The 27,555-nt window shown below is 36.4% G+C and overlaps 1 protein-coding gene across 1 annotated transcript in view; it reads right to left on the reverse strand.

Moving 5' to 3' along the window:
- The window catches only part of LOC135074767 (uncharacterized), a 188,770-nt gene that overhangs the window by 12,229 nt on the left and 148,986 nt on the right, over window positions 1-27,555 (reverse strand). Inside the window, exons 4-5 of the mRNA XM_063969150.1 lie at window positions 21,224-21,446; window positions 401-476 (exon numbers count right to left, since the gene is read on the reverse strand). Of these exons, the coding sequence (XP_063825220.1) occupies window positions 401-476; window positions 21,224-21,268 (121 nt within the window). The 5' untranslated portion in view covers window positions 21,269-21,446. The remainder of the gene's footprint in view (window positions 1-400; window positions 477-21,223; window positions 21,447-27,555) is intronic.

A 27,555-nucleotide genomic window follows, 5' to 3' on the forward strand; every position in this document is an offset into this window, starting at 1 on the left:
CGCAGATATTAATTAATATGTAATAGAAAGAGAGGTCAATAAGACAAAATGACTAGCATGCAACTACTCGCGTATAAATTGTAATCACGCACTTATTACAATACATACGTGATTAGTCCGTATGCGTACTGGCGATGTATATTTTGGAGTAAGATATTTGCCCTAAGTCACTACAAAGTATACGCGAGCAGTACGCAGCATATGCGTACTGGTCGTGTATAGTTTGGAGGAGCTTAGTAAAAAAAAGTCATCTCCAAACTATACTCGATTAGTTTCACACCCTTGCGTTCTGGCTATGTATAGAACGGAAAGACGCCTCCGCGCTCATGGAAATGCTTTCTCGTATTCTGAACACGCCTTTATTTGCTCTCATTCTTTAATTACATCAAATTATACTTACCATGCAAAGCCTTCAAATACGCCTTTCCGGCCGTTATCATCTGCCGAGCACCTGGATTAAATTTATCCAGGATGTTCTGAAACAAAAAAGACGGATTTTTGAGCTCAAAGTTTTCATTAATGAATTCACAAACAGGCGCGGCCAATCAATCAGCGGGCCATTGTTATTCGAAATAAGTACTTTCATTTTTATGAAACTGTAAGGTGGCCAGGGGGAGTTACGAAATGAGTAATTTATTGATTTTAGAGGTTGATAAATGTATTCAACCGCGATAGAAAATGAGGACTTAGACCATAAATAGATGTTGATGGTGGAATGCGGCCTTTCAAGGATGCTGCAGCCGGCCTCAATCGAGGTGCGGCCGCGCAAGTACTCGGCGGCATTCCGCTGCGAATGCTCGAAGACACTTCTTCGATAAACGGAACATTAATTGCGCGTAAATTGTTAACAGCTCCAGCTTTGAGGTTAATGCAATTATCAATTTCGCTTTATGGCACCGCCTCAAAAAGTTATCCGAGATAATATTGTTGTTCAACAGTAAAGAACTAATTTAATTAGCGGTAATGAGTTAATGGTTCATTTCACCAAGCGGTACCGTTTTTCGCTCATTTCTCTTTATTGGATTTAATTATCATAACTTCATTAAACTTTTTGTAAGTAGGTAGCAGAATAAATACACATGTACTAGATCATGTTAACCGTGTCATGCGTTGTGTAGATACACGAGTAATATCCCCATGATTACTCAATTAAGAAATCACAACGCTAAAGCTCAAAGGGCGTCTGTAACAAGTTGGGGTGCATTATATGTGTGACGGTAAATTGGTATATTGGGCGGCGCGTCCTAATCCCCCGGTTATAGGTCTCTACAAAAAGCCAATGCATTCGGCCCAATATCGCCGGGCTGCGGCGCCGTGTGGGGCCGAACTACGTGCTAATGTGTTTTACGACCTCGCCATTCTCAAAATTTTCATGCAAACCTGTGTATCCAATAGATTCGGGTTTATCGACTTATTCGACTTCTTACTTTCGTTTAAAAAGTCTGGATGACAAGCTATTTTCACCATTTACGGTTCACGGAGTGGTTTAACATAAACACTTTTAAATAAGTTATCTGTCGCCATCTCCGCGCGCCAATGACTGAAATATATGGCTTCGGCGCAGGGGTGGGAAGGAGGCAATTTTTCACGCGGATTCAGACGTACCTTTTTAAAATACCGAACAGGCTGTCGCTGTAGGTAGGCCGGCCGGTTATTGCTCGCGTCGGGGACGTAAATCTTGGAGGGTCGCTAGAACCGGGGCCAAGGGTGAAAAATAGATACGCACTTACAAAAATTAAGTAGACGCCGAAAGTAGGGGACTAACGGGATATTGGAAGAAAGAATTAATGGCAATGACGATTTCATTGTCACTCCTAAAGTTTGGACTTGAATGAATTCTTAATGTGCCTTAACGCGGTCTTCGGCTCAATTTGGTGCAGACCTAGATTTTGCGTAATCGCTCTTTCTTTTCGAGACATTTATGAAAAATCGTAAACGTGATTTAAATTATTTTTACAATAGTTATGATTTTATAAAGTCAGATGCCTGTACCTGGGTAAAACCAACTAACTTAGATTTGTATTTGATTTATGCGGGTGGAAAAACGTAAGGTCTAAAGTACTACACTAACGTAGATAACTTGCGTCCAAAAATAAATCACTTGCAAATCTCTCTAGTAACAGCATCATTCATAAGTCAGGAAATCCTACGTCTTCACCACATGCATTCAAAATGTATAGAAACAAGTTACATTGTATCCTAACAGTTCCTAATGTAATACGGGCAGCTTTATCCCATCCTCTTTATTTGTGGGGCACGTACCAAACGACATTTGGTACCAAATTGCCTCAGGCAGACTCCGTGACGCGCCGAGGCTCGAACTCCCTCACAAACCCTTTCGGCTAATGTCCTACGCACACGTATGATTTTTTCCGTATTCACCCCAGGAGACTGGTATTGAAATTCATAGGAATCCTTCTGAAGGATCTAACTTTCGGATCACTATTGCTTTTTCGGGTGAACTTTAACTGCCTACCGATCACATTATAAAGTCAAATGTTTTCTGATGCTTTTAGTGTTCTTCAAAAGGGTATAAATGTTTGAATAATATTGATTCAATTACTTGGCAAATATTTATTGCAAAATACAACGTTAATTGCTTCGTGGTGGTTAATGTTTCATTTCAGATACTTATATAACGATTAACAACAGTTGGACGAGTTTATTTATTTATCGGTAATGAATTAATGGTCCGTGTTAGCACTCGATGGTATAATTCGTGTTGCACGTAACGATCCCACTGGTGATCGGCTGTTTGTATGCCTAACGTGATCGGCATTACATTATGTGGCTCAATATTATTGTATTCATTTATGGGTAAAGCTCAGGAACAAAAACATTACGTCACATAAAACATACTTAGATTAGTGCTTTGTGTTTTTCATATGTAACATTTTAATGAAAATAAATGTTAGGTAGTGTTATTTGAAAAGAAAATACTGACTCTACGTCAGCATGAACTTTACTCAAACCCTAACTGCCGTTTAACAGAACCAGTAATCAATGCAGTTCCGATCAAAGGGAGCTTCCAGGCTACCCTTTCAAATAGCGGTACATCAGTATTTTCACCTTTGGGATGTAACCCGACGAAGTTAGCTGTAAAACTGCTAGGGATTTTCACGTTTGGGATATTTTCCGAGGAAATAAGAATTTTAAAAAGCTAACACCGACATGATACGAGCAACGGAGATGTTTACTTAGAGCACTTGTTGCCTCTCCACTCTAGGACAGAGAAGACTGCGTGTTTACAAGGAGCCAGCGGGCAAACTTTGTCCGCGAAATAAAAAATAATGTCTGCAACGTTTTTATGCACGTATCTCGTAACACAATTTTATAGTAAAGCATGCACAAAGGTATGGTCATAATCGTTACAATTATAATATGTATCTTCAGTGAAAACAAATATTGTAGAACAACTGAAGTAAACCTTTTTACTGCAAATTCGTTACAATCAACGTCTGAAGAACGTTCAGCATCAGAAGTTTAATTAAACAAATCGGGCAGCCTAGCTTCCTTTGAGTAGTTTAAAATCCATTGAAAACGTAGCTGAGGTAACTGCTAAATTCCAATCTAAGCCCTACCTTTATTCACCGACGGAGTTCTTAACGTAATCACGGCGTGCAATTTGTTACGGATTCAACAATGCATCTCTTAAGTTCTTTGCTCGGTCAAAATAAAAGAGTTCCCTTTAAGTTCGCTAAATGAAGTCGACTACAAAAGGCGGAGCTGAGCGTAATTCAAATGAACGCGACGCCGTACGCTCCCGGCTTCGATTCTATACTTTCAAAACTTTAATTTTTGCGAAGTTTCACTTGCAGGACTTTGTGAATACTTTTAAAACGTGAAAGCGGAAACTTGCGTTATAATGTTTAACACGCTCACTGCGATACCATTTTTCGTAGACTTTCAGCCAGTGCGTATGAGGTCTTTTCGAGTCAATATTGAACTTCTTTACAGTGCGTATGAGACCTTTTCTGCCTCACAAAATATTGTTTCTAAAAATACTTTAAATATAGCTCAGAAAAGACAATATTGGCTTGAAACTTTTCTATTATAAACTTAAATAGATGGTTAACCTTAAACTAGCTTCGCCCGCAGTTATGACATTTTGGTATTGAATAAATTAAAAAAATATATATGACATCTTTTCTGCCTCATTTCGCACTGAAAGAAAGTCCAATTTGTGTCTCGACTAGGGATGGGAATAAAACAAAATTTCAGTTACCATAAAATTATAATATTTGTTTTTAATTAAAGTGTTTTTCATTAAAACAGGGCAAACAGTAGGATTTGTCACACAGAACACAAAAAGTTACAATTTTTTTATAGTTTTTTTTTGCAGCCTGAGTGCTATTTAGTGTTAGTCTTAATCTGTCATAGCAACCTACGCAGCGCTTTCGTTGACCACCTTTTTTAAGCGAATGTTCAGCACATCATTGTCGGCCGTTTGGTGTAGTGGTTCGAAACGGACTACCTACTATTCCGGAGGTTGCGAGTTCGATTCCCGCACAGTATTTGTGTGCATGAACATATTTGTTTGTATTGGACTGGGTGTTTTCTATGTATAATAATATGTATGTATTTACAAAAAAAAAGTATTTAAGTATGTTTAGTCTAGTACCCATAGTACAAGCTTTGCTTAGTTTGGGACTAGAAGCGCAGTGTAAAATGTCCAAAAATATTTATTATTATTATTATCTGCCACTAGGAATACCTGAAATAAATACGTGCGTTAAGTGTATACAAATGCCATTTTTAGTTAAAAAGTCAGTGTTAATGTGTCACCGGCTAACAGCGTGCGTCCGTATCGAAACTTATCACATCACTACTCTAAATGCGCGGCGCCCGCTGCTCACCCTGTGCGGTTATGAGGCCTGCAATTTTTGAGGCAGTTCAGACCTCACGGCGCACTGAACGTGATTAATTTCTATCCAGTGCGTATGGGACCTAATCGACCTCATACAATATTGTCTACGTCATTATGCTAGGCTTCGTAAGAGAAGCAATTTGATATATTTGTCTCTGTTGTACTCATAGAAATGTTAAAATAGTCGCCCCCCGCACAGAGTGAGAGAACGCGATTATGACTGCCGCACCTGCGATAAGTTCTGCATGTGTCTTTTTAGACCTCATAACGCAGTGAGCGTGTTAATCGATTTCAATTCATTATTTCGAGAACGGCGCGTGTTACATTTCACTAATTACTCGAACATAGAAGTGGAAATCTGTGTAATAAATTCTTGCTGGTACTTATTTGTTGATAAATACCGTGTATCTCGTAACAAGGCCAACGTCTTGCGAGTGGAGTTAATAATTGGTATTTATGTATGTAGAACGTTCAAGCATAGACATTAGGCTCTATTGTGTGTCGCCATTATTATGTAGATATTTGTGGCCGTTCACAGTCTCTACCATGTCGATTAGAACAACCGGCAAGGTCGGCTTTGGACTCGCATCAGTTCTTTTTGCTGTTCATTGTCAGCAGAACAAGTAACTTGACAAAAATACGGACATGTTTCGAGTTTCACTTATCTATTCATCAAAACTTGTTTACGATGACAAATCCACGCATTAACTCTGGTAAAGTCGTTCGGTAGCTTTAAATGCACAATATCATCCTTGTAAACCATAATAATAATATTAAGGTCAACTAAACTGTATTCCCTGTGCATACTCGTTTTCAATACTTAGTACTTATAGAATCAACAAATAAAGCTTTGGATCATTCCTGTTTATTTTATTAGTATAGTAGAGCTTTATAATATTCGAAGTTAACTTAATCAAAGTGATTCTGAAATCCTATCAGGTTTGGGATGTCGTCAATATGGTTCAAATAACATAAGAATTGTTTTAATCAAATTTGCTATAATAATGGAATTATTAACGTTATGGAGGAGTGTTTACTTAATACTACACAATACTCGTTGTTACAATGTTGGCTTTGAGTTAATAACTGTTGTTTATCTGGGATATTGTCTTTATGCCGTCTCTAATTTATCCGTTATTTTTACTTGTAACAAATTGATGTTTATTACAAGTGTAGTTCTTTAGCGCTGTTTTATTGCCTTGAGACTTGCAACTTCCCACTCGAGCGCTAGCCAATCATGCCGTCACATAACTTGGAAAGCATTTAGCTCATCGACTACGCCATCATAACTTGCGGCAGACCTTAGTTTACTGCTCACAGGCGCGGTATTAACATCTAGTTATCGAATACCAATAAACATGTACACTATCAATAATTTCAATGGAGGCTCGCCAAACCTACGACTTACTTGAGTGGGCGTTGGAAATACGAGTATGTACCTTCTTAAGTTTACTTTAGACACACAAAAGAAAAGCTCCGGAGTAAGGGTACAGTTATTTGATACTGTTTACCAGATACTGCTAGAAAGGGAATATATGAAGCTTTTAAAGTGCCAAATGGTTTACCAACATTATGAAAAGCGTTAAAGTTTAGCGCTTGGGTAGATAAAGCTTGCATGGGTAAATTCATAATGAAAAGAGAAGTTTTGTTTTAATCCAATTTTCTAATACCTATTTACCAGGTTTTAAAAAATGGACATAGACAATTTTTTCATCAACATCGTATTAAGGAATTACCGACTTTAGTTAAAAAGACACTAAATTAATAGATGCAAGAACAATAAGGCTGGGTTGCACCATCTTATTTTAAGTTTAACAAACGTCAAAAATCTGTCAAACTCCATACAAAGAGCACCGGTTATCGTTATATTTACCGTTAAAGTTAGGTGGTGCAACTCAGCCTAAGAGTTTCGTCGCAACATTGCTGCAAGTCCGAACTGCGTAAGCTAGTCCGTGCTTAGCTAAAGAAAGGAATGTTCTTAACTAATATTACCGGCTATTACTCAGCCGTGTACTCCGTCTAATCGCCGGTTTATCTTTAATCTCTCGATATTCATCGCCGTTTCGTCATTAACCCACCGGCTACCGCATTCCGGCGTATCACTTCGTAAATTTGATACGGTATTGCAATTATTATCAACTGTCGCTAGTGCAAATCATTTTGTTTGTTATCTTGTAATATGCAACGTTTTAGAATGTCTGTTAACTTCGACAGTCTCAGAAGTTTATTATTAAAGTACGGAATATTATTATCCATTCTCTTAACTGGAAAATAACAAACAGGCTGTTAATAAAATGCAAAGAGCAAAATCCAATTTGATTGCACCAATATTGTGTATTGCTTCCTAGAACAGCGCTATAATAACCCTTGTATCTAAATAATCCACGTGCAAATGTTATTTTAAAACGTATTACATTGCTGACCCACGGAGTTTGTAACGGTGTATCCGTGTAATGAGAAATGTTCGTATTTCATGTTATTCAGCTGTTGTCTGTATCAAGTTTAATTTGTATTCGGATCCACTCATCGCCTGCGGTTTATAATGAAACGACCACGGCGAATTTTCGCTGTGGTTTACTGTGATTTGCGGTCTTGTTGCTCGGATTTTTATTTAACGTTATTCCATACTTGTTTATATTATGTTGGAATTTTATAGGTGAGACTCGTTAAATTATATCTCAGGCTTATCCCAGGTGATAAATCTGAATTTGAGGCTAGATACTGTTTTCGTGTTCTCACCTAAAGGGGCTGATAAATGTTGAAACAAAGGACGTCACGATCTTACCTTTAAGAATTGTAGACACAAAGTAATAAAACTCTACTGAAAGTTATCTGCAGTGACGAGCACTTTGTCCTTTCGAGGCAAAGCTATCGTTAATCTGTCTTATGTACCTCTACCTAGTTATCTAGCTTTAGCTAAGTAACGATGCTGTCTTTATGTAGAGACTTTGATCTCATTATCTTTATGATAAGAAGCCTGAAACTTTTCAGACGAAAAATGTTTTATATGCTATAGCAGTGTCGTTGAAATCATGATGACTAACGTGTAATGTTTTTTGTACATCGACTAATCTACAGATTTATGACATGGAAATTTTACTCCATCTGATAAGGAAAAAACCTAAGGCTTTAGAGGCTTCGCGTAAAATGAAGTTAGAACGTAGAAGTTAAGCAAATTCTTAGTTCCGCCTTTTAAAGTGCACTTAATATGCGTGTGCAATTGTAAATTTTATTGCTAAGAATTTTACAAGATTTGCATGAGCTAATGTTTTATTAAGGGCGCGCATAATTCCTTCGCCCGAGTTGCGCATTACGAAGTATAATCACTAAGCCAGAAGTCACGAATTGAGCGTTTTGCTACCGCATACCGTGAATGTTTAGTCGCCACCGTTGCCGCAACACTAGAGATTCCGCTTAAAACTCGAAATTACAACTCTACGAAGGCTATTTCTGCACGAATCGACTGTTTTGATGAAATAAAATTGCTCAAATTATTGTTGTTCCAAAATCAAGATTGTGACGTGACGTAATTTTGAAAGCAAAGCGAAGGTGATCCGGTATTGACCTTGATCATTCTAATGCATTGATGAGTAACGTCGGTATGCACGATCTAATAGATAAAGTACATAAAATTTATTAAGTAGGAAGTATTACAGGTAGGTACCTATTCAGTCCGAACATTACAAGTTCGAAATGAATTTTCCAAAATGAATCTAGAGTTTGACAAAAAACCCTAATATTGATTTTAATCATGGCTTCTCGAAGTTCTAACTAAACCATCTCATGTACCTATTCTACAGTCAAGTTTTTGTCATATTTTAGTCAGGAAAATTGTATGACAGCTGAGTGATCGTAAGATTCTAAATTGCTTAACTGATGTTTTTTTAGCCAGACCACTTCAAAAACTCTTTCATTTTAATGTATCTTATTATCCTACCTACTTATTTAGCGTATAATTTAGAGCTAGAGAAATAAGATACTTAGGTAATTTTACTTTACATTCGTTACATAAATGTCTAAGCTAAGTTTCGCAAGAAGAATGATGTCATGCATAATACATGATTTTTGAGTTTTATTGGAGTTCAGCTACGATAGTTATACAATTGAGTTTAAGAATTTCTGTCTAGAGCTCGACTCATCTAAAATAAAACACAAAGAACAATATTAAAATATCTAAGTACTACTTTGTTGGGGTATACTGGTAACTCTGTATTATGAATGAGTCCAACTCACCATTTATAAAACGAGAAATAATAACGGAAGGTTTCTTTGAAAGAATCCAATATAATTCCGAGTGAGTTTTAGTTGGTGCGTTTGAAACGAAATGAATTCCAGCATTCTAGGAAGAGTTCACCATAATGAAATTCTTCAAATATCGCTCTCCCCCATGAGGTTTAAAATTCATGTAATTGCGCGTGCGGTTTTGCTTGGTACGCAAACGACGCCGGGTATTCGGTAATAGTCGCACACTCAAACATATTAAAGAATCCTTTTAATAAATTTAAATGTAAAAAATAATATTATTATTATCTTAATGTTTGTCAAATTGAGAGTTTTAATATAAACTCAACAGTCGACAGAGTTTAATCACTGCTCTACATGCATGAGAGTTAATTTCACGCTTCACTATGTTGCTGTATATTTAGTACATTTACATTTGAAAAACATATAACACTCTTTACTATATTAAGTATGTTCTGTTACGCGGCGCAACACAACTTTTACTGGACATCAACATGCGTTTTGTCGTCGCACGTATCGGTCGAGTAACAGTACGGCTATTACGGCCCGGAATGAGCGTTAAAACCTGTCCTGCAAATGTTTGTCCACCTTGGATACGAAGGATTGTAAATATTCACCACTCGGATCGTTATCATGTACCTACTTATAACCCGGGACCCAACTCACCAGAGTATTAATAAAGATTAAAATTGTACGAATGTTTGGAATATGCTCGCTGCAATTAAAGAGCTTTCATGTTTTTAAAACATGTCTCACTGAATACTTCATTATATAATTAACTTTTTTTTCCAATTTGAAGCTATATTAATTTGACCTCTCTTTTTGATTTCCTAGACATAAAAAAAGATCCAGTTCTGAAGAAGATCTTTTTATTTTTACTATTTTCGTTGACATTCTCGGGTAAAAAATGTAGTTCATCGGATGTCATCATTGAAGCATTTGTCACGGCGACCGCAGGAGCCAGACTTGAATGGGAAAATTCGCACTGTGACCGATTGGCGTAAGGCGGCGTGTCACGGAACTGTTTTGTATAATTCCGATTTCGCGGCAATCGTTCGTACTCACTATTCCACTTAGAAAGTGTAAGAGACAATGGGTGAGGTCCAATTCTTACAACACAACCCATCAATACACATCGCACCGTACCTACAACGTAAGGCAATACGCTCTCGTTTAACGTAAACAGAGCCGTACTCTGTTAAGAGATCATTAAAGCGTGTCCGTAAACAAATATTGTAACAACAATAACTGCTCTTATTACGTTTGTGTTCAAACAGCAGCCGATGTTGAAATCCGAAATGTCACAGAGAAACATGATTCTGTTTTGTTTCCTCGAACGTAATTAAGAAAATATTTCGTGCACAGTAACTAATTTGTGTTCGAGACGAGGCACAGCCCGTGATGGTACAGAATGTAGGCAATTATATAAACGGCAATCAGCGTCGGTACAAAGACGTCAAGGAGCGAAATTCCGAGTAATACTATTATGATGCGTCAGCAATATTAGAGCAGGGATTCAAAGTAACGCTATGCTCTTATGTATAATTGTTACGGCACATAAAAAGGATTACGACTTTAACAATTGAAATTGATGTTATTTATTCTGACATGGAAGTATTCGGAACGGTTTAACGTCTCTGGAGCCGGCAAGGCAATAAGCATAATGTAATTGTGCAAATATGGAAGCGGCTGAGTGTACCCTTATTAGTTGCGCGTCACAGTTGCGTAAAGGCAGCCGTGTCACCCTAAGCACATACAGGCATAATTACATTGTATTCTGATGCCATATGTTTGCTCGTAAAAGGGATTTTGTCATCCAATTACATTAAAACGTTGTACGATGTTAATTCCAAGCGTAAGAAACAATTTGTGTTATGATTATGATTATTATGCGGATTAGACCTTTCGTTAACGACGTCTTTCCTCGATGAAAATGATATTTTTTCCGAAGTTATTAAAAACAAGATGAAAGAGGTGTTCGTACAAAAGAAACAACTCGTTTGAACAAATTTATCTAATTGAGAATTTATAATGTTAGCCAAAATTTTTAACAAGATTAAAAAGCGCTGAGTCAAAAGTTAAGCGGATTATGGCGCGAATTTACGTCTGTTTACAGCAGCCACAGGGGGTGACAGATAAAAATTACAAAGCCCTTAGGGTTTTGCATTTTCGAACTCCAAATCGAAGGAACAACCAAATTGAAATTATTTGGTATTGCTTCTTTCATTTTGACTACCTAATTTACATTAAAAAAATGGATACTACACCACAGAACTGCATAGGTATTCTTGATGACAGAGAATTCAAATAAAAAAAAAAGTTTTATAATCAGCTGTAATATCTAGAAACTACATTGAGTTTCCTAACATTTCATCGTAGGTATTACTATCCCGAACGAAATAATTCATAAAGCAGGTAATATAATCTGACAAACTGTTTTATTTTCTATCACAAACAGTAACCCTACTCTTATGAAAATCTTTGATAGGTGAACGACCTTGGAGGAAAAACAATGTTTATTGTTATATTACAAAGGGAAAGTCGAGTGAGACTTACGCGGGTGTTTATAAAACAAATTTTGTTGAGCGCGCCGAGACGGCCCTGGGGCGTGTTTCTTTCTGTCTATTCCTGTTTAATCTTCCAGACGATCGCTACTGATCAGGTTCCGAGCATCTGTTCTGTTTCCCTCTTTACTGTGAGCAACGTTAAACACTCAGTTAAAAGATACCTAATTCTCTTTTGCGCCTTTTGCTATCCATTGTGTAGGTGTTAGAGCAAATACTTTGTTCACAAAGCGATCAGTGCCTGGAAATCGGTTTAGAAGCAACTGTGTTCGTTCGTCTATTCTTTGAGATTTGTCGTGTTCTTTGAAAGTGCACCACCACACACGTATCTAGAGATATCTCTTGTGAATGCGTATACAATTGAGTTTAGATAAAATATTGGACAATCGTTCAGGCTTTGAAAACATGATAGTTGTTTGAAGACCCCTACTATAGCATGTTTGTACAGTTCTAAAGTTTTTAAACGAAAGTACTACGAGCAGACAGGTTTTCCGGGTTCGTCGTCAGTTTGTTATTATGAAACTATACCCTGTCTGCAATGATAACGGACCTTTAACTTGTTGTAAAGCTTTCTGAACGTAGTTATAAAATTTTGCCTTCTATACCATATAAGCCGTGAGTTTGTCGCATAGTGTTCGTTGGCAGATCATTCCTTTCGTGTCACTTGTTGGCACATCGCCAATAGCATTCCTTAATGTCATCGACCCACCTGGCTGCGGGCCATATTGCTCCTCTGTAACCATTCAATTTGGCGTCTATGACCACATTGCATTTAACGCCCTCTCAAGTTATGGTAACTCCCAGTATACATTACTTAACGCGATTCAAACCGGTCCTCTTCACAATTTCGTAATATTTACATATCGTTATTATGCCGGCGTATCTACTGTTTTTTTCTGACATGATGAAGAAAAATATATTTGCGCCTTATTTATCCTTTGGCTTTGGCAAATTGCTTTAAGGGAGACATTGTATACGATGCTATTATGTGTTGAGAGTTTGGTTGTTTTAAGTGATTTACCTAATACCATGTAAACAATTCCGTGTCACTGTTTGTCCATGTTTAGCCTTATTTTTTTGCAAAATTGACAATGCGCGATCTAAAGATTCTGTGAAAAATTCCTTGCAGCGAGACATAATACTCGTATATCACATTTCTTTAAAATTTTCGTTTGTAATATTATATCATACCGAATTCTTTCTGCGTCAGCGAGTGGCACTCCACGGTGTCCTAATAACTGTCATCCAGATTTAATATCAGATCTTCCATTTTGTACGGGTTCTACGGGGAGGCAATTTCCTTCCTTAAATTGTATTTGGAGGAATACGCGTAAACTAAATACATATGCGACCCAGAAGACAAATTTTATTTATATTCTCGCTCTGTGCCATGGATCCAGCGAGGTACTCCTGTTTTACGACAAGCTTTATATTGATAGCTTTATGTTCCCAGTTTTTTCTTCGGATCACATAAAAAATCGTGTCGTATAAAACAGGATGGTGCATCAACATGAAGAAAATGAGTATACGTATTTTATGCCAAAATATTAAGACCAAAATATTGAAATATGTTCCCTCGTGCCAAATGTTCACAATATTCTATTGAATGCTTATTGAAGCATTTTTACCGGGATTGTGCAAACATAATACATGTTTTCCTCATTGTCCTTCGCGGGTTTAATCTATCATAAAATATTACCATCTTATGTGAGCTACTAAAATAAAACATACCTACCAAAAATATTGGAAAAATAAAGATTTTGAAGGGCTATTAAACTAAACTTTCTTTGCATTTGACCAAACAAATCAATTCTTCCCCAAAGCTATTTCATTCAGCAAGTTTGAAGCCTGAATATGCTAACGCCGTGAAACCCAAATACTAGCCTACATTTCTCGTAAAATAGCCAGAGCCGTAGTGAGGTGAGCTCCAGGTCCAGAGTCACTATCCCAGGGGTGCACTCGACCATTCTTATTCAAATAAGTGCGGGTCCCCGGGCCGGCGTGGACGCGCCGCTAAAATAGTTACGGTCAGCTCGGCTGCGAGTTACCTGGTTTACGGCCGGCTGATTTATGCTAAGCATTTAAAATAATTGTTGGGGGTTACCGTGGCACGCCAAATTCCACGTCGGATTTATGTGTAGCGAAATGACTAAGTTTAGATTTTTCGCTAGTTGGTTTCGCATGACGTTAGTATTTATTTAAATGTAGTCTAAAAAAGGAATACAATGTATTCCTTTTTTAGACTACATTATGGTGGAAATATCAATTACTGTAAGGGACAAAACACGACTTTTCAGGAGAGCCAAAAAACGATTTTTTTTTTTCTTTATACCTCAATATCTTTTTATGTGATGTTACGATTTAAATAGTTTCTATGGCAAAGTTTCTTAGAATTTTCTGTTCTTTCATAATATAAACGCCAAATTTTCGAAAAATGGGTAGTTTAAAAGATAGCATGTCCCTTACATTAAAAAAACGAGCTTGACTGTACCTTACAATGTTGAAATTTCACAGTATGGAATGTCATGTATGTTGTAAGGTACATTTAAGAATAAATAATACAGTAATATTATTGTAACTTGACAATTTTAACATTGAAACCTGATGTACGTACAGGTTGCATTCGAGTTTTCATTAACAAAACGAAGAGAATAGATAGAAACAAGGCAACTTAGTGTTCACAAATGCAGTTGGAGGCATCAAATACACATCACCAACAAAACATTTTGTCACTGATGATGCCTACGTCTGCATTTGTGAACAAGTTGTCTTGTTTCTATCTTTTTCTGTTCATTTTTACGCAGTTAGGTTTTTTTTCAATCATCGTTCGTTCGTTTTAGCCGAATGACGTCCATTGCTGGACAAAGGTCTTCCGCCAAGGATTTCCACAACAACCGGTCCTGCGCCGCCCGCATCCAGGCACCTCCTACAACCTTCACCAGATCGTCGGTCGACCTAGTGGAGGTCTGCAGCACATTACGTCTTACAGCTCGTGGTCGCCACTCAAGAATTTTTCTGCCCCAGCGGCCATCAGATCTGCAAGCTACGAGCTCCATTCACTGCCACTTGATTTTAGCGATTCTGCGGACTTTGGTTCTCCTGCGGATCACGTCATTTCTGGTTCAATCACTACGAGCATAGCACGCTCCATCGCCTTTGACCTTGAGTCTTCTTATGAGGCCCACAGTAAGCGACCACGTCACAGATCCATAAGTTATCAAAGACTTTTGTCTTGAGACGGTGCGATATTTCAGACGTGAGAATATCGCGAAGCTTCCTGAACGTTGCCAGCCGAGTTGGATTCGACGATTGACCTCTTCCTCGAAGTTGGACCTAACTAAGGCTGGTTTTAGTGTCACGCGGACCGTCAGTGCGGATCGCTCCGCACAGCCAATCTGTATGAACTGCTAGGGAGCGAGCGATTCCTGCGGACCGCATTACTCTAAAACGCTTCCTCGAAGTTTACAGATCGGCTGTGTGGAGCGGATCCGCACTGGACGGTCCGCGTGACACTATAACCAGCCTAACTGAACTGTTTGTACTAGGTATATATAATTGTCAACAACTGCCGAGTGTAGAGTGTCCAACCTTTAGAGTGCGAATCGAAGGTGGGTTATTTACTCACCGTTGATATTTATGCCGAATCCGTTCCAGTCCAGAAGCAGTTCTCCAGGTGGTGAACAGTTTCGGAGTTTTCAGTTCCCCCTGTCTGCTGCTGCAACTGGTTTCGAGTCTTGATCCTGAAGACGGAACGACATTGTGGCGTTTTCGTACAAGCCTTTCAACACTTCGATGTATCGATATAGTCAATTTGACACCGTTGGAGAAACTGTGGTGAACAGTTTCGGAGTTTTCAGTTCCCCCTGTCTGCTGCTGCAACTGGTTTCGAGTCTTGATCCTGAAGACGGAACGACATTGTGGCGTTTTCGTACAAGCCTTTCAACACTTCGATGTATCGATATAGTCAATTTGACACCGTTGGAGAAACTGTAGTAGGTACTGCCCAGGTCTCGATCGAAGCTTTCTCATAGTCCACAAACGCCATGCAAAGTGACTGACTATACTCCTCGGTCTTCTGTATAATCTGCCTTGGCGTATGTATGTGGTGTACTAAAGCCTTTTCGGAAACCGGCTTGTTTGAGAAGCTGGAAGTTATCGAGCTTACGAGCGAGACGATTCGTAATGACTCTCGAAAACAGCTTGTAGACATGGCTCAGATGCGAGATGGGTCTATAATTCTTCTACAAGGTTTTGTCGCCTTTTTTGAAGAAGAGTATCACCACACTTTTGTGCCATACCGTAGGCGTTTTTCCTTCGAGGATGACGGAATTGAACAGCTTCTGAAGAGCCTTCAGCCCCTCGGTCAAAAACCCAACTGCGTAAAAATGAACAGAAAAAAGATAGAGACAAGACAACTTAGTGTTCATAAGTGTAGTAGGAGTGGGAGGCATTAAATGCATATCACCACCAAAAAAAGCAATTAATATCCTATATGCATATTAACGTAAGGGCCTAATTATGATAAATCAAAAAAATTTAAATGAAGTAAGGTTCAATGAGTTCAAAAGTTAAAACCAACAGTTTAGGGTAAGGGCTGAATTGTATTATTAAAAGGAATTTACGTCCTTTAAATCATTTATTTCCCCAAAAGTCGTATTCAGACGACTAAAAATGTTTAAGGTAAGGGACATTTTTTTAAAGATATCAACATTTCAAGTATACCAATCGATAGAGCCGAAAATTCTGAATGCGTTGGTATATACACCACTAAATTTTTATCACCGAAAAAAAAAATTCTGGGTTATGAGTTATTGATACTGATCCCATTTGCGCAAAAAAAGAAGTTAAATAAAGTGACTCAAAATTTCCTTCTAAAATTGGTAATTTATGGACACACGCGTCGCTAGCACTATTTACGTACGATAATGTAATACTTATTAGAATTCAAAATGGTCTAAGTTAGATAAGTATGTAATAATAATACTGGAAGCGTGGTCGAGGCGTGAGCGAGACAGACAGATCGATGCAACGTGCGAGTGCGTACGACTACTCTAGCGAGCAGCGGAGTGACAAAGCTGTGACGCGTAAAATACGGACTAAAGAAAATTTAATAAAAAAAATAACTTTATGAAAAACATTTCTTTTTCTTTTGCTTTAAATATTTCACACGTTTCTACATAACCTGTTAAAATTTTTTCGGTGATAAAAATTTAGTGGTGTATAACTCATTTTGGCCAAAATGTCCCTTACATTAATTGATACTTCCACCATCGACATCTTCTTGTTTTTATAAAAGTGATGTATTTCTAAAAGAGAATAACAAAAAATATACAGACAATATAAAGTTATTAGGTTAAAATAATAAGTCGCAAAACATTAAACATATGAGCGCTCATAAACATAATAAAGTGTGTTTCTCATAATAAAAGTTCTCGAAGGAAAACATCCCTCCATCTTCTCATTTGCGCGCAAAGGCTTTTCTCTAAATGAAATTCTCCAAAGGAGTGATAATATACGCAATTTTGTTTGAATAAAAGCAAATGGATCTATTAGAGCTTTCATTACGTCTCACATTACTTTATCCCCTGAGGGAGCATGTTTCAGCTCAATTGTTCCCATTGACCGGAGGAAATCACGCAATACACACGCTTGCGATCCGCGAACACTGCCGAACAAACAGACAACGTAACGACGAAAATTTACATTAGGCCGGTTTAATGTCGCGGAGCAATCTCATTCTAGCCAGGAAACAGGGTTACACCCGACCACTATAACGTAGTCTTCTCCAATCTACGCCACCCTCAGCAATGAGTGTGCAAGGCGGGTCACGGAACGGTGGTTAGATCAGTTACGATGCGTCGACTGATATCGCAACAAGACAAATGTTCCGCATATCTTGAAAACGGCGTCTCATATCTAACCTTGACATTCTTATTTTCTTAAAAAGCACTTGGGTAAACTGAGATTGTACGTGAACGTCCTTTAATGTGGTTGGTTGGTGCCTGAAATAAGCTTGGATAGGGATCTATGCGAGTCTATTTCTTTGTAGACTATTTACAGACAACTCGTGTTACGTTCGCAAAATAATATATATAAGTAAAATCGAAGGCTAGATACTTAATTGAGAACCTAGGATAGATAATTAATTTGTAAAGAGGATATTGAACAAACGCACGGAAGGTTAAACATATTTTTGCAATATCCCGAGCTGTCATAAATAATGAATAGCAATTAACATTATCTAGTACCTATCTAGTTTTCTTTTGTATTTAATTTTGTAATCAAATTATAGTTTTCGATATTTTGTATGACTACCTACTTCTATGAATTCATGCACGCATTTTTGTTATTAAATTTTAATGAAAAACCATTTTTGAAAACGTTTCAATCGACTGGTTTCTCTCTACGCATGAAAGTTTTCAGCTAGGTAATAAAAGCTCGTGTGTTGGATTGTGTCAAAATCATTGGTGTGTAAAAATACAATATAGTCTAGTCTAGTAGGTAGGTACGCGTATAACGCACAATAATACAAATGTTTAAGGTACCAGGAGTAGGTAAGAGACAACAAATATAACAGCTCAATCGTGTGGTAAAATATAGTCCAAGTTTACTTAGCTCTTACTAAAAAGGGTGCTTCACTATTAACAGCTAGGTTACCACTTTAGATTTGAACATTTTTAAAACATTCGACCAAGTCCATCGATTCGGGGAGCGTGTAATTGCGCTGTCAAGGCAAAGAGATCTAATCCACCACCGTCACGTTCCCGTTAAGTGACAACGAAGTAAAAACTGGAAAATTTACGACAGTCACGTACGCTGTTATCGTAATTTTTAATTAAAACGTATTTTGATTTTTTGTGGTCCGTCTCTATATTTTTAGGCGGCGCGAGCGGCACGTTCTCTGAACGTATTAATTCAACGGCAAGTTTTATACTGAAATTGAACATGATTTCTCACATGTGTTATGCAAAACCTGTGCTACACTCATACTTAATTTTTTAGAATATATTACATAATATCATGACGAATAATTACATTTAAGACGAGAGCATAATAGCCTCTATCTTTGTTACAGTCACTTTTTACAATAGGTAATACAGATGCGGCGAAAAATCTCTGTTGTAGCTTATTTAATGTTCCAAAATTCCCACCGTTTTCAGGCAACAATAATAACACTTAAACGTGATTTACCGACACGGTACGTCATAATGAATTTCTTGTTACGCAAAACGGTGGGTATCTAATTTACACTGGTGCTAATTAATTCACAAAATTAATACATAAAATACGATATCGCTAATTTGTATGAGGCGCAGACAGGCGTATGGCTGTTACATAATTAATAAACATCAGTCATATGGTTTCTACAACATCTTTGATAACTTTCACTGATAAACGAGACCAATGATGTAATTATAAATATTCAAAGATTATTTGAAAAAACATCAAAGTGCCGATTGGAAAGAGGAAAAAGGCTATCTGGTAACTTAACATATAAATTTCATTTTTTACATCACAAAATAGGCTTAATAAGGTTGTAGGAATAGATTTAACTAACTAATGTAGCAGTGCTGGACGTCCGCCAAAAACTGAATTTATTGAATAAAGATTGGCATAATCAAAGTGTTGTTAACTTTAAATGGAATCCATGATTATTGTAGTGATTACATTAGAATTACTGTGACATTTAACTAGCAAAATAATATTATTTTCTTAATTCAATGTTGTATTAATTTAACTAAATATTCATCTCTTATACAAATGAATAAAGAAAATAGAGAGCAACTTCGATACTTGGGTAATCTTGTAATGAAAGTTTATGCCCTTGCAATATGAAAAGAATGCCGTAAAGGTCAGCAGTCTTAAAACTCAACAAAAGGAAAGTAGGATATCTCACTTTCCTTCGAATTTAAGGTCCGCGCAAGGAATGCGAGAAGCGCCCATATTTTATTCGATTAACACGTTAGAGAAATCGAGTTGGAATGCTGCTATCGATTCTCCGCTCGGTTGACCGTTTGACCTTGACATTCATGTTGCAGGTGCGTAAAGTTCCTGTTTGGAGAATTAATATTATGATCCGTTAAAACGTACCAAATTATGTCCGACTTTAAACTTTTCCAGAAGGTTCTTACGCAATGTTTAAGTTCGACCTATGCCAATAAAATCGTGTTTGTACAAAGTCAAAACAACAATATTTTTACTTTTTGTCTTTACTGACATAAACACTTTACAAATCATGATATCACACAAGGAAGATGCCTCTGTCGGTCTTAAAGATACCTGATATGGAATAAATACGAATTCCTTCGTTTTATTTTTTCTATAACTTTATGTTAATTTAATACGGATTCTCCATTCGGATAGCGTGAATCTAATGGGGGCGTTGACTTTACCATGAATCGTAATGAATTTACAAACCAAAGTTATAAATATGCCCATTAAGGCTGTTAAAAAACCGTTACATTGTATGGCTCTACATTTTATCAGATTTTAAATATTGTTAAAATTCTGGACGCAACGAAGTTATTTATTTTGTAGATGAGAAGTTTTAAGTGTGTGTAGGCGGATGTTATTGTTTTGATTAATTAGTTGTACTTTTATTATACTAGAATAAATAATTTAAGCTGACTACAGAATGAAAGGCAATTAATGATATCGTATATTTTCTGACAATCATTCCGTTTTATTTTCGTAGTTTAGCTTCTCAAATCTCGTAACTTCGTGTGATTTTGATAAAAAAAAGGTCAAAAGTAGGCTCGAAATAAAGTATTTTGGCATTACATTGTATTATTTTAAATCAGTTAGGCTAAGTTATAAGTATTAAAATGAAATTGCGCGCAAATTAAACTGCAATCTATTTAAAAATCTCGCAATTTGTTGAGTTAAGAGTAAGTGAATGTTAAAAATCACTGAGCTTGAGAAAATTATGTTTCACTCTAATTCTTTCACGTACGTAATAACTTGCATACTAATTGGCTAGCTCAACCCTAAAGCAACAATTAAATTCGATTGCAAATATATTTTTGGCTATTTTCAAACAAAACTGAAACCCAAATAAGTACTGAAGCGGGAAGTTTTGAAATTGTTAACTAATTAATGTAAGTAAGTACATTTACGTTAGGTAGCATTCCGACATGTTTTAAACTGTTTATAACATTGCAAATTAATTAAAAAACATTCCGTAAAAATAGGGGAATAATGTATGTACGTATTTTATGGTCCAAAAGCTTTATGGTGTATATCACTAATTAACAACTTAAATAAAAACTCTAATTGAAATCGTTATTTACTTCACGCATTCTGATATTCTGTAATGTAATTTCAATTTAGTGATTGAAACTAATAAAATAACCTCCCAACCGTAGCAAAATAATTTTCACAAAAAAGATCAATCATAATTCAATTAATATTTTTGTACTATTGGTAATTTTTAAACGTGTTTTATTAACAATTAACGACTGTATCCATCACTCATCCGAGATAATTTATGTATAAACATCTCATACACTAATTAAAGCCAATATCCTATTAGCTAGCAAATATATCTTACCTTGTATATGCCATCGACGAGTTTCGTAAGCTCCTCCGTCTCCATGGTGACAGATTTTCAGAAAACCAATTGTGAGCAGCGTTTTACACGTGAAACTTCATTGGGATAAAAACGAATTATCACACGAACTCTGTTCAACTATCACTTGAACACTATTCACATTTCAATACACAATACTGTTTCTTCAAAGCACTTCAGCAAACAAATTCACTTTCGAAGACATCTGAAACAAAAGAGAAACAATTTCAAAAACGCGCCAAATTATAAAAAAAGTTTTGACAGCTGGCTGGATGTTAAAAGTAGAATAAAAAAGTTCGGACCTGTTTTATTTTTCTTTATGAAATTATTAGTGGCCAGTGTCGAAGCGTGCGGCCGGAACGGAGCGTGGCAGTAGAGTCACCTAACCTCCACACCGCTCAAGTATCTCACGACTGTCGATGTTTAGAAATACGTAGTAAACGAGATAATAAGATTACTATGGAGCCGCTGATGTTCAACCTCTCTATGTTTACGGTTACGATATACATTTATCTTCGTAGATATGTGAGCAAGGTGGAATTCGTGTGGTCATTTTGAAATACCTTTGGGTCAATGACACTTGTAGATGCTTAAATTATGATTATTATGATAGTTTCTGATTTCACGACTACACAACAAACTTTATGCATACTTGAACCTCTTTTGTTTTTACATTATTAATGTTTTGAAGTTTATAGTGCGTTTTTACGAGCTTAAATAAAATGCTTAAGAGCTTTTTTTGCAAAGGCCATAGCACAATAAAGGTTATTGGAAATAGTTCCTTGTCTTATCTCTGTGTCAATTTTGTTATGATATAATTAGCGAAATATACATTTCGAAACAATAAATATGCGTAGTCGCAATCAGGTCACTATCTTAGTTCGTGACGGAAAGTATTGACTGCTTGCGAAACAAATTCGTTTTCAATGCCACAATTGCAGTCTGCATGAACATTATGCTACCTACACATAATTTGCGTGACAGGTGTTACATACACCCAACGATAGAATACAATAGAGATCGAAATAAGAACATGCACTTTCGTTTTCATCACCCGACATGGGCGCTATAATCATCATTAGCGACTTTGACAATGCCCTCAAGCGATGCCTAAAATGAACACGTTAAATAATAGTCACACCCAAAACTTTTACTTTCAAAATTTATACGATTTGTATGTAGATACAACATTAACGACGCTGTCAAAATGCCTAACCATAAATGAGAGATGTCGGCTTAAATTTGCATAATTACGCAAGAGCTTTATGCAGTCTGCTGAAGTAATCGTATGCATAGCCCGCCGCCTAGCTCAAATCTGCTTAATAGATGTTAATTAACCGTCATTTGTACAACATAAAGTATTTATGGAGTTGGTTGCCGGAACAGTTATACAACTTCAAATATTAATTCATTCAAAACGTTAATTAAAAAGGCCCTCTCCTAAAATGTTGTCTTTAAGTCGAGACATCGCGACAGTTTAACTTGGGAAATGTTTGCGGCGCGCTCGAAGGAAACACGCCAATTTTACGGAGCCAGCCGCGCTGCAAAAAGGTCTGGAACTATCTCGAAGTTTTTTCGTGCGTCACATGCCGGGAAAAATATAAAACACAATTTCTGTGTGGATCCGTAACTTCATTTTGAAGTAGAGAGATTTCCGCCATGACCCCCCGCCCCCCTTGCATATGCACCGTAGACGCGGGCACTTTTCTTTCTTTTCCTGTATTCCCGAGGCGTAAGGAAACAAGTGTGCGACTGCTGCTTATTTCAGTTGGAAGTTGTTTAGCTCGGATTGAACTTGTTCTATCCGGATTTGGGAGTTAGAGGCCTCGTAAGTAGCGCGGGAGCGAATCAGCTATAACGCACGACGGTCGCGCAGCTTTTCCCTGATTTCACTTTTGCTAAGTCAGGTTTCAAACTTCATCGCTTTCTACATATTTTATGCGCGCCTTTGTTTAATTTCTGTTGTGGACAGGAAAGCTGATTTGCAAGTAATCGTCAAATATCGCGATATAAACTTCAGCAAACATACATGAACACTTTTCGCAGCTATTAGACGTCAATGACAATAACAATTCAATAGCAAGAAAGTATCTGACATTGTTTGTAAATAAATTGAAGTTAGAAAAAGCTTTCACTAAACCTAAAATTCATATTATTAAGCTTTAAGAAGATGACACTTATTTAAAAATAGAACCGATTTTAAATATTTGAACGTGTCATCAAAAATTTGATTTAACTTTTTCTTTTTTAACTTTTTTTTCCCTCAATCAGCGCTGTTTGATTTTCGAACGTTAAAATAAAACGGTCTCGCGTGCCAAGTTGAGGAGTGGTACGAAATAGTTGAAATATCGAAGTCACTCGGCGGCCGCGGCCCGACCACCACGTTTTGCTGACGAACCTTGTTATCGCGAATAATATGCAACTCCACATTGCAGCTTGAAGCTGAATATTCATATTCGTATTCTTGTCTCACTGCAGTGCTGGCTGTATAAATCGAATATGCATTGAGCTCTTAACTCTTATAAAATCATATTCCATTCTAAGACGTTCTATTGCGTTCAGGGAAATTGGTTTCTGGACGCTTGTAGGTTAGAACTGAAATGAGATTTCTTTTGGGTAAACGCGTTTTAGAATAGAATAGCGATGTTCTATTCACAGTTTGACTACGAAATTAGCTTTCTATCGATAACGTAAACTAGATGATAGATGGAAATGGAACTTGTTATGGAATTTCGATATTGAATATCACTGAAAGGCTTTGCTCCATTTCCTTTACTTTTTGTTTTAATAATGTTCTTAATAAAAACTGTCGTTATATTGAGACTAAAAGTGCTGCTTTTAAGTGGAAATTAATATTCCATATCTTCTCATTTTAAAACTGTTTCGCTAGATAGCGATACTATGCAAATAGTTAAAACTTTATGCAAAAGACATTGCCTGCATCTACACAGATCACAGACTTATAAGTGAATTTGAGATTTATTCTGAAACAGCAAAATTCATTCTTAACTCCTTCAGGAATATCGAAGAACTCCGAAGTTTCACGAGACTATCGAAGTCTCTGCGTATAACCTTTTTTTATTTAGTTATGAACTTTTAAGTTACCGTAAGCAGATACATTATGATTATAATTTCTTTATACAATCTCGTTATAAAAAGTTACTTATTTTTTAATAAGTACAGCCAACTTTCATAACCCATTAAACTCTAGGCACTGGGATTACTTAATTCAATTTCCATTTATTATTTTTAAAACTAGACTAATGCCTAATGTCATCGACCTTTCCATCACTTGCTGTAAGTAGGTACATTTATTTGCTAAATTGTAATAATTATGGCGTGCTACTAATTCGCCAAGTGTAAAATTGTCATCATTAGTTGAGCTACCTTCTTATCTGGAACCGTTAAATTGGTTTAGCAACGGAAACAAAGGCGTTACGTTAACGCGTTCTTCATTAGTCTTACGGTTATAACACGCAACAGTGTTTGTACTGTACAAAGTAGGATATCTAATTTCATAGATTAATATAAATACTAAATACATTGTAACTTAATTTTTATTAATTTTACAAAAAAAAACTGTCATAAAAGCGCGCGAAAATTGCGCGCGTGGCCCTTTTTGACGTTTATTCCCGAATTGTCATCTGTGGATGACTGATCGTATTGGGCAGAAGCCTTTTGGCCATAGATTACAAAAATATTTCAATAATTCAGATTTTTACCTTAACAGTTAGTACTACAAAATAACATAATGTTCATATTTGAATTAAGCTCGTTATAACTTCGACTTATATTACACTTTTTATTAAGTTATGCAGATTGTTAACTTTCTAGCTTGTTAAGTAGGCCAATTTAATATAATAATACATACACTGAAAAAAATTTGTTACTTATTACAGAACTTTTAATTACTGTTGACGCAAAAATGTTTCTGGCAAATTGGGTGTCGTCAATTCGTCATCTATAAAATTAAATGTAACAAAACATGTATCAATAAATTAATTAACTAAACAAGCATATTTTTCTTACACATTTTGAAATTCAATACATTATTGTGTAAGTTGAAACTTAACATGTATTGAGCGGACTACAAATAATTTTGAAACACAGAATTATCCACTCAATCAAAGTTGAGTTATTTAAAAACAAAAATAGTTCAGTTATCCATTTTTTCAGTAATACAATTTTACCTATATCGGCGGGAGTTTTAACGGATGTAACGCTCGAATAGCAAAAACCCGCTCGGAGCGTACTTATTGTAATTACAATAATAATTAAATTGCAGCCCGCCTCGCCGGCAAAACGCCGCCGCGCCGAATGGGCCACGGAAAATATATGCCAGAAATGCTCACCCACCTGCCCTTATCAACATTCTTCTGGTTCTAGTCGGTTATTAGTTTTGAACTCGTTTACATGAGTTAGTATTATTTAGATCTGATTGCCATTAGTACATGCTTTTATTTTCAGGTCGGCTAGTAAAACGAACAAAAAAAAATTAATTAACGAATTCTTAGCAATTACATTTCATAACGTATTTAAATACGATTGTGTCTATAATATAAGTATTTTTTTAGAACCTTTGTTACAATTATTGCAAAAAATACAATAACAAACAACTTACCTACTTGTATTTTATTTTGTAGAGTCCTTGATTTAATCATAATTCCCTGTTCGGTATCCGTAAACTCAGAACCCAATTAATTAATTTATATTGAAGTTTCAACTCCCACTTGTAGTCTATTGAAATAACACGCCAAAGTAAGTAATAATACTTAATTAGCTTCATTGATTAGTAAAATCTTGTACCTAGTTTATTCAAGTGTATTCTTGAAATATAATTCTAATTCGTTCCAAAATCTAAGCCTTGAAATTAGTACCGTTTATAATTTTCTTAAGAGAAACATCGTTATTTCGGATGACTAAACCAATAAGCTCTAGAAATTAATCGAATCAAAATTCGGGTACTTGTAATTGTAATTTCATACTTCGAAGACTTTTGTCTTTTTGTGCTGGGCCAATAGTAGGTTATTTAATATTTTCACAGTTCAATTCAAATTTCTTTATTTTTTTTACATTTCATTTGTGTTATAAATTCAAAAACCTAACCCTCCTGCAGTTGGGTAAAAATCGTACCATTTACCAAATAGTTTTTTTTTTAATTCACGCCAAGGCACGGTTATTAGTCAAACTTAAAACCAATTTGCTAACTTCGAAACTTTTTAAAACCTGTAACATACGTCCGAGAGGGCGGATCAGTCATCTGTCACCCACACATGTGGACGGTAGTAATGAGATTCCCAATCACTCCTGGGAAATTTGCTATGATGTACCGTCACTGTGACGAGCCTCGTTTTCAATCATTCACAGCGTCCTGGGTGAGCAGCTAATGCAGTAAGCACCTAATGATTAATTCCCTGCATTATAGTTTATCATGTGGAGAGGATTAACGAGCAATGCAGACTATTTTGGAAATTACCACTATAAATCATATTAAATGTTCGGGCATAAAGCGTGTGGCTAAATTATTTTTATGGTGATCTGTATTATTATTTGCAATTAATTTAATTGCTTTACCTGTTTTCGTTAGTCATTAGGTACAATGCTATTTACAACACAAGTTTTGAAATCTATTTATTTCAACAACTCTTTATTTAGTACAAGCGTTCAAATTAAAAATAGAGGTAACATCCATCAGACTCAATTTTAATTATTTTTTATTAATTATTGCATTCTTGTCCGTTATATTCTTGTTACATGATGCAACGCGTATTTAAAAAAAGAATTGTTCTACAAAATCATTAATCATCATCGTCACACAATTGTAAATTTCATTTAACCATCAACGTGCGTAGGAAAAAAAATCACCCGTTGATTGTTGCAGTTTGGCTGAATTACCGGGCGCGTGCTTGTGACACCGCGAGATTGGACAGGTTACGGCTCGGGGGAAAGTGCGCTGGAAACTGTACGTAAACCAACAATGCCCGGCTTATGAATGGGTAAAGTACAAAATGGTGCACGCTACGGTACAAGCGTTTTTCCCTCGTTTAGACAACTGGCATTTTTGTTTCGTTGCAACGTTTGCTTTTAGATGCTGTCGTTTAGTTGGTTTAAGATCATCCAGATCTCCTTAGTAATTTTTGGAGAACACACTACCAGAGGAGAAAAAATTTCAAGCTAAATTATATTGTTAGTACCTACACTATTTTAATAAGATTCACCATATAATAAGATCAAATAGTTTTTGAGCTATAAGATCTCCTTTTGATCCGATTTTATCCCAATAGAATTTGCATCAAATAACGTGAACCACTGTT

Source organism: Ostrinia nubilalis, chromosome 9 (assembly GCF_963855985.1).
Source record: "Ostrinia nubilalis chromosome 9, ilOstNubi1.1, whole genome shotgun sequence".
Classification (NCBI taxonomy): domain Eukaryota; kingdom Metazoa; phylum Arthropoda; class Insecta; order Lepidoptera; family Crambidae; genus Ostrinia; species Ostrinia nubilalis.